The sequence below is a fragment of the Fistularia commersonii genome, chromosome 1 (genome assembly GCF_037954325.1).
Source record: "Fistularia commersonii isolate RoL2024-O1a breed Wild chromosome 1, RoL_Fcom_v1.0, whole genome shotgun sequence".
NCBI lineage: Eukaryota > Metazoa > Chordata > Actinopteri > Syngnathiformes > Fistulariidae > Fistularia > Fistularia commersonii.
This window is the reverse complement of record NC_141284.1, coordinates 24,692,127-24,700,757: the sequence shown is the minus strand read 5'-3', so window position 1 is coordinate 24,700,757 and position 8,631 is coordinate 24,692,127. Positions and strand designations below refer to the sequence as shown.

At 44.6% G+C, this 8,631-nt stretch overlaps 1 protein-coding gene across 1 annotated transcript in view; it reads left to right on the top strand.

The window, feature by feature from the left end:
• Positions 1-7,947, top strand: part of LOC147237944 (tumor necrosis factor ligand superfamily member 10-like) — a 10,578-nt gene extending 2,631 nt beyond the window's left edge. The window contains exons 3-6 of the mRNA XM_086156328.1: positions 2,252-2,294; positions 2,410-2,526; positions 3,556-3,830; positions 5,711-7,947. Of these exons, the coding sequence (XP_086012454.1) occupies positions 2,252-2,294; positions 2,410-2,526; positions 3,556-3,830; positions 5,711-5,920 (645 nt within the window). The 3' untranslated portion in view covers positions 5,921-7,947. The remainder of the gene's footprint in view (positions 1-2,251; positions 2,295-2,409; positions 2,527-3,555; positions 3,831-5,710) is intronic.
• The last annotated feature ends 684 nt before the right edge of the window (positions 7,948-8,631 follow it).

Below are 8,631 nucleotides of genomic sequence, written 5' to 3'. Positions count from 1 at the left end.
TTCTGTGGCATGTCAGATTGACTTGTAAAAAAAAAAACAACACCACCAGGACAGCATTTGCTCCAGGTCCAGGCAAGATGGGACTAATCAATCATATTGATAGACTTAATATTGGCCGGCAGTTGTTATCGCCTCCGCCTCACAGCACGAAGGTCCCCGATCCGATTCTGACGGAGGATGGGGGGGGGGGTTCTGTGCGGAGTTTGCATGTTTACCATCAGGTCCACGAGGCGTTCTTCCAGGTTCCCCGTGTTCTTCCCACAGTCTAAAAACATGCAGGAGGTTCATAGGTGACCCTAAATTGTTCGGGCGTGTGAATGAACGAGTGAATGGTCGGATGTCTCTTTATAACGTGTAGATGAATGCGTGAACGGTTGTGTAAATGTATAACTAGCGAATGATCAACTAGCGAGCGGTCCAGGATGAACCCCGCTTCTCGCCCAACGAGAACAGTATAAGTTAAGGGTGGGCAAACTACGGCCCGCGGGCCACATCCGGCCCGTTGGTCTTTTTAATGCGGCCCTCTAAAGATTGGTACAGAATTCAAACTAAATGTGAATGATTGGATCAATGAATGTGGGAGCTCAAACGGGAGATTATTCAATTTTTGGAGCTACTTGAGAATCTTCCTGAGCTGAATGACACAGATTGGCTTTGTGATTTAGCCTTAACTGTGGACATACTGACACATGAATGAGCTGGACGTGAAGCTGCAAGGGAAAAACCGTTTTGCGCATGAAATGCAAGAAAACGTCAGAGCCTTCGAAACCAAGCTGGTTTTATTTTCAAAGTAGATGTCAGACGAGTCTGATATGTACTGTTAACAAATGCGTTTTGTTTGTTTTTCTTATTTTTTTATATGGATCGTATCCTGTGCTGACCCAGCTTGTCTGTCAAATTATAAAAGTCAATGCAGCCTCTGAGGCAAAAAGTTTGCCCAACCCTGGTACAAGTGGTATAATAAACTATGAACAAATGAATGAATCATGATAAACAGCACAAAATAATTTGACCAAATTCCCTCCATCCAGATGAAGATATACGCGATTTAAGATATCTATTCTGCTGTTAATCTCTTGCTTGACAATTCCGGGTCGATCATTAGACAGTCAGCCTTTCTCTGAATCCAAAGAAGGCAAAAGCATTTTCCGCGGAAGAAAAGACATGTACCGTTGGCGTTTGAGATCAAACTTTCGTTATGATCGTTCAAGACCTTCCATGACTATCTGGACAAATCAGTTGTTTCAAAACTATTGTATCAGTGAAATGAATGAGGAGTGCATCAGAAGGCTGCATTCATTTTTTTTTTTTTGAACACAAAATGACATCAGTTCAATTAGTTGCTGGGATTATATTATTGAATTTAAATCAATAATGGGTCATATTGTTATGTATTGCACCAGACACTGATTATGAGCATATTTCAGGAATGTGTTGGGAGACATTTCCCGAAAACCGGCGTGTGAAGTGTAAACAGTGCCTGTTATGCAACCAAAAGTTAAAGCTTAACTTTTTTTACTCGGTGTTCATTCAGCCGGGGTTTTATACTCACTGATATCAAACATCAAGCGTTTTAGAGAGGAAAGGCCGCCAACAATAGCAGCAAGTTTCAACCGTGAAAGCGATTAACCAAAACTCACCCTGGGGTTAAAGAGACAGCCTGCACTGCGGATTTCATCGGTTCTGGACCGGTTGGAGGGGGTTTAAGATCGGCCTGTAAATACTCCATCTACTAACTCCTAAATGAGACCGAGGCCATTCTGCGGCGATTCCGTTTTGGACGTTGGGAGGAAGCGCTGTAGGGATGCCTCTTGAATCCCAGATTAAGGCTTTCGTTCATTCATCGGTTTATTCGTTATCCCGCCGTCATCGAGCAAGAGGTCGGGTTCACGCTGGACCAGTCGCCCGTCGATCGGAGAGCCAGGAAGACCTCGTGTCGGAATTTAACCGGAGACTGGGGGGGGGGGGGAACCGCTACGCTGCGGTGGCGTGCCACAATTGCGAAATGGCGAATCCAATATGAAAGCAAAGATGAAGTGGGAATTTTGTCCAGAATACAGCTCTACATACCATTGACTCAGCCAGTGGAAAATCATGCAATTGCAGGTCACCAGGGGTGATGTTTGTAGACCCGGATGGAGGACGGGATGATTCCCTGTTGGTCACTTCGGTTTCAAGATTTGTGCTGTGAGACTCTAACCCAATTCTAACATTCCACGTTTCATTTCTTTGCCTTCCTCTCGACTTTCAGACGATGGCGGACAGACTCCAGAAAGAGATATCACTTGTGAGAGGTACGGAACAAAGACGGCATTGACTATTGGCCGCTGCTAATGTGCAAAGGAACAAATGCCTTCGCTTAAAGTAGCCTATCTGAGTCTGTTATCCATCTGTCCCTGTTTGCCGCAGATAAACTGACAGGAGTGCTGCCTATCCTCACCCCTGGGGTCCAAGGACTCCCCCTTCCAAAAGTTGCCGCCCATGTGACTGCTGTGGTTTCCTCAACAGAGCCTCCAACGGCAGAAGGTGCGTACAGTTGGGATTAAAAATTCCCTCAGACCATATCGGAGAAGACCGCCTCCGTCCCGCACGACGAGTATCGTGATTTTGAACGCTTAACGCTAATGGACGTGTGGACACTTGAGCCGCATCACCAACCCCAGAGGTTGAAGAATGCGCTTGAGGCTTCGTAAGTTGCTCACAGGTTAGGTAATCCCCCCGCCCACATGTCTGTCAGAGCCTGTGGACGCGCAGCTGCTCTATTCTGGTTACAACCTGGAACATCCTGCTGAATTTTCCACCTGTCAGATAAATGACTGGTTCTCCGGTGCGGCGAATACAGTTTTAGGGGGGGAAATTATTCCCGTCCGCCAAAATCGCCGTCGTAAGAAAGAAAGATTCTCCTTTCAGCGAGGTGAATATCGGCCCATGGGAAGCAGTGGCTGACCTTTATTAAAATGTTGACGCGTGTGTTTGAACTTGCGAATCCACCACTTGATGAAATACCACTCCTAATGTTCATTCCCGCAGCGGAGTTTACATCTGGAGCACATCGGGACCACGCTCTTTACCCGGGTGACATGTGATCATGTGTGGGATAGTGTTTTCCAGATCGCTCCGACCGTTTAAACCGTCATTCATCAACACAAAGATCTTAATTATCCCGTATGAATCGTCTCCAGGCGTAATTGTGTGCAAACAAAATCTCGTCAGATTTGGGGATTCGGACGTCTTTTCTAAATATCCCAGATCTGGAAGTTCGATCGTCTATTTTTCTGCAAGGGACCCCCACATGGTCTTTGACATATGTTTGTCATTCGTCTTAAAAACCAGGCAGAGAGAGGAAAATCGTTCTCTTTTTCCTCGATCAGCTCATAGCCAAGAACTCCGTCAGTCCGTTTGAAAGTAACGTGTTGATCCGAAGCGATTATTCTATTTTCTTGGCGGTCGACTTGCATTAACTGTTTAAACATAGTTACGGATGCCTAAAATCACAGTGGGCCGTCTCTGTAATTGTCTGCGTCGTGTGTGTTTTTTGTGCGCGTGATGCTGCAGGCTCCCACGGCAACAGGGGATACCTGGGGCAGCGTGTCAGGGCTTGGGAGGGCCAGAGAGGTCTGTCCTTCCTGCAAAACATGGAGCTGCGTGGAGGAGAGCTGCTGGTGTCGCAAGCAGGCCTCTACTACATCTACGCCCAGACTTACTTCAGACTCACCTCTACCGGCGAGACGGACGTGGATGCAAAGGCCGAGGCGGGGGAAACCAATAAGGAGATGGGAGAGACAAAAAAGGAGGAAGGAGCAGAGCTGGTGCAGTATATATACAAAAAGGTCAGGCTACAATTTGGTTTACCGTCCCAAAGACGACACTGAAGTCAAAAAAGGAGTGTTTTATAAGCATTAGAATCTGTTGAAGGGCACTTTTGTGTCTGCAAAATGAGAATTGGCAGCAGGAATTTCAGAGCAGACTTTGGTAACACAGTTTTAACAATGTGAAGAGCTGCTCCAAAGCAAGAACATGTGGTCTAAATTAAATTCCGTGATGTGTCTCCGCAGTATATGTACCATAACTGACTCTGCATTTTGGAACTGCGAGAAGCGCATACGAGTCGAGGCTGTAAATCCCTCTTTTTCAGATGTGCATTGTTGAAATGCACTGTGGAACAATCATATCCTCGAATAGCTCCTTCAATAATGTGACACAGCAGTTCCCAAACTTTTTAGGTCACGCGTCCCCGCCGTCTTCATCTGGTCCAAGTAGACGCACCCCTGGCAAACCCCGTTCGATTTCTGCTCCCACTCATTTTTTCCATCTCCTCCCTCAAACGCCGACCTCGGATCCAACGGCCCGACGTGCTTTCAATGTCAGCTTCAGAGGAGAGGAGAACAGAGCGCTAATACTTTTTCACGGCCCCGTCTCCGCTGGCGTGGCATCGAAGAAAACAGGATGTATAAAAATACATCGAGGCTACATAAAAAAAACGCAGAGTAGCATTTAAAAGACCGCCAGGTGCTCAGTAATGAGGCCCGACCATCGGAATCTCTGATTTACCCTTTTTTAACGTCTTGCGAGTTTCCACACGCTAATAGCGACTACCGACTAGACGAGGACGCTCTAATGGCAAGCTGGGTAGTTCCAGTGTCGGAAGGTCACGCCAATATTGTCTTCATTTCTTTTCCAAGAAAAACACTGTTACTGCACACATTTTATTTTATGTTTTATGTTCGTATTTAACAAGGGCAACACAGCGGTGAAATGGTTTTTCGCAGCTGCCTCAAAGCCCCCGTGCCTGCGTGGGTTCTCGTCCTCTCTGTACTTGACAACCGGCCAGTTGCAAATGTATTCATCGATATAAAGTGACTAAAATTGAGTGGAATAGTCCTACCGATGCTTTGGGACTTGCTGAAACCTTAAATTCACTGCAGGTTTTGCACACCAAAAATATATATTTTAAGCCCTTTTTTGTATCTCATAGTTGTTCGTTCATTTAATTATTCATTATCTATACTGTTTATACCAAACTCAGGCTTTTTACATCCCGCAGGCCACATCCGGCCCGTTTTGCTTTTTTATCCGAATATTTTCCGAAGTATTTTCAATCAATATTGAATTTGGAAACTTATTTTTTCCTTTTGTTTCATTTCGTATGGAAAATTACACACAAAATAATGTCGGTTGGTACATTCATATGATCATTAATGATTTTAAAATTGAAATAAAATGCCCCAAAATTGAAATATTCAAATTGCAATCTTCATTTTGTTCACCTAGTTGGCCCGCACATAAAAATGAAATCAGAAACATGGCCCCCCAGCTGAAATAATCGCTCTCCCCTGGTTTATACTGTTCTCAAGGTGACGGGCGCACATAGAATCCTACAACCATTGGGAAATTGGCGCTGGGAAATTCAGTGTCGCCAATGAAGCGATTGCATGTTTGTGGACCGTGGGAGGAAACTCAGACATGGAAAGGCTTCCTGTCAGGATCAAACCTGGGACTTTTTCTTATTTGAGGCAGAAGTGCTAACCACTGCGCCTCCGTCCCGCATGTTTCATATCAAATTACGATTTCTGTGGGAATATGCGTATCAGTATCATGATGTGTCAGACAGGAAGGACCATGATATCAGATCAGTTACTATGTTTTTTTTTTTTCCTGTCTTCGGTATGGTCCCTTTCTAATCTTGTCATTTTGTGTTTGTGGCCTGCAGATGAGTTCTTACACTGTTCCCATCCTCCTGATGAAATCGTCCAGAAGCGCGTGCTGGCCCCAGGGCCACGAGCCCGGACTCTTCTCGCTGCATCAGGCGGGCACGGCGTTCCTGCAGCCGGCCGATCGCCTCTTCATCACTGTCAGCAACGCGAGCGCCATGGAAATGGACGGGAGGGCCAGCTACTTCGGGGCGTTCCTGGTAGGGTAAAAGGGAGAAGAACATGGTGTTTGCTTCTACAGAGGAAGGTCCGTTTGAGGGTGCAACACGGGAGAAGAGTAGAAGGAATAATGTTCTCCTTGGAAGTGGTGCGAGATCAAACTGAGCCGCAGCGGCAGACTCTCAGACACACCCGGAATGGCAAGGCGGAACGAGCCTGCCGCTCCAAATGAATGGGTCACAGTTTTAAAAAAAAAGGAAAAAGAAAAAAAAAAAAAAAAAGTTGTGTTGCAAAGCCGACAAGCAGCGTAACAGGATGTGAACGCACAGTTCTGGGAGTGTACACTGAATGGGTCGCAGCACCATTGATACTGTCAATCGATGACCTCCATTGAGTTGGAAAGCGAGTTACTTGGCCCGCAAGTCTCATTGTTCACTTCCGATCTGCTATTTACACGGAAAGACGGCGGCGTGATACACATGACGCTTCAGGAGCTCCAAAACCAAAAGATGGTGTGGAAAAGAGACATCTTAAGTACATCCCATTGCTTTTAGTCACACCAACACCATTGTGGCATATCTAGACTGATGTGTAATATATATATATTTATTTTCCCAGGTTTTAGTTTGCAATTGATTTCAGGGTGTTTATCCAGTTGCCAGGAGACAATGCGGTCAAGAATGAAAGCTTTCAGTCAATTTGGATTAAAAGGTTATATAAATACATTTCTGTGTTAAATGAGCAAGGCGGCAACGGCAAGGGAAGATTATGAGACGGGACTGGAAGCCCCGGGTGCTCTCGACAAATGTTTTTTTGTTCACTGTACAATTTTTGAGAGGGAGAAGGCCACGCCTGCACACATAACACCAGCCAAAGGTTTATTATTGTGGCTCAGATCCAGTAGGATGGGATGGTCAACCACACCTGCAACTCTGTGTGTGCGTGTGTGTCTGTGTGTCTGCATGTGTGTGTGTGTGTGTGTTCTGGTCAGAGAGAATCTCTACCTGCTCAGTCCTCCACAATCTGGTTCCCACATTGGAATATTAAAGAAATATTTCAGTCACAACTCAGTCGAGACAGAGGCTCTTCACCTCTCACTTCATTTGTTAAAAATGTCAGTTTTCTTAAAACGATGAACGCGCCTGACTTTGTGTCGCGGCTGAGAAGCGAGTTGTTGCTGTTTCATCTTCTTTTACGCTTTCAGCCAGTTGATCTCAATCATTAACATGTCTTCTAAGAATGTTACAAAAGAATGGTAGAAATCTGGTGTGTGTGTGTGTCTGTGTGTGTGCGGGGAGGGGGGGGGGTTCTGAGCCAAAGGGAAAGTTGTCAGTCTTAGGACAAAACATCTATTGTACTAGAAACTGATATAAGTGATATAATACTTATCAATGCAAAGAACACATTGTTTTCACTTAAATGAGGAAACGGTTGTCACGTTTGTCATCGCCTGGCAAATATTTTGACTTTTAGGTCAATGAGATACATCCAAGACTCCAGCTTGGCATGACCTATATGTGGCTGCTGCTTTTCATTATTTTAATGGTTTCAAAATGTTTTGTAAAGCCTTTTAAACATTAAGGAGATAAAGCAGACTTCGAATACATCTGGAATTGCTTGATATTCAAGAAGAGTGTTTTTCAGAAAGCCGCCTTTGCCATGCATCTCTTTAGCTAATGAACAGATTAGCTCAGTTTGGTTTGTAAATAATTCCAATGTATTCCTATAAAGTGATCGAGCCTAACCGGTTCATTTACATGTTGATATTAGAATGGGATTTTCGGCTTACGAAATGTGATGTATTGTGTATATTTTGCCCTGAAAGTTGCATCACAGCAAATTTATTCCAACAAGATCAACCCCACCATCTAGTGGCCACTGGCAAACCGTACAGGAGACTATAATATGTGACGTTGCCGAATTGCACTTTGTTTACAAACCAATAATTCTGTGGGGAAAAAATAAGGGAACATATGAGATAAAAGTTTGCAATTTACTTTGCTGTAAAAATAAAAGTTTTTAACATTTTTGTCGAATCTTTCCATTGCCATTGAATGTGACTTGTCTCGTGACAAAAAAAAAGGGTCTCATTTATTGAGACTTACAATAAAAGCAGTGTTTCTACATATTTGTTTAGCTGTCCTGCGGCTTTTGCCTTTTCATGGATGCGTTTACAGATTTGCCTGGAGCGACGCTGTCTTTTGAAGGAAACACTGATACTGAATCAAAATGTGACTTTCTAGAGTAAATCCGCTTGATTTGGTCCTCGCTAAGCCGCATGATACAACATGTTAAATACACAGACACCACAACAAGATGTTTCTGGATCTAACCAGCTCAGCGGATAATCAGGTCACGAAGAGCCCGAAGAATCCAAAAAGTCCTGGATGGTGTGTGAGTCACTACACTGAGCCTGACTTAAGGTGGACCGCTGTTTCTGTTTTCTTCATAAGAAATTCACCTCGAATCCATCTGTCATTGAGCTGAACACATGCCAAAAAAGCATCGATGGTCAAACAGGATTTGGGAGAATCGATGATCTTTTGGAGTTTGGGGGTGGAGGGTGACCCTGGAGTGCAACATGTGTAGGCCGGTATGGAGGAGTGTTTTGTATGGGTTTGGTTCATGAGGGGAGGCAATGTATCAGGGTTGTATTTAAACCATCGATGTCATGTTGCTGGTATGCGCGGGTCAAGACGGGGATATGTGTGTGTCTGTGTGTACATATTCCAGGACTGATTTTTTTTAACTGCAATTTATC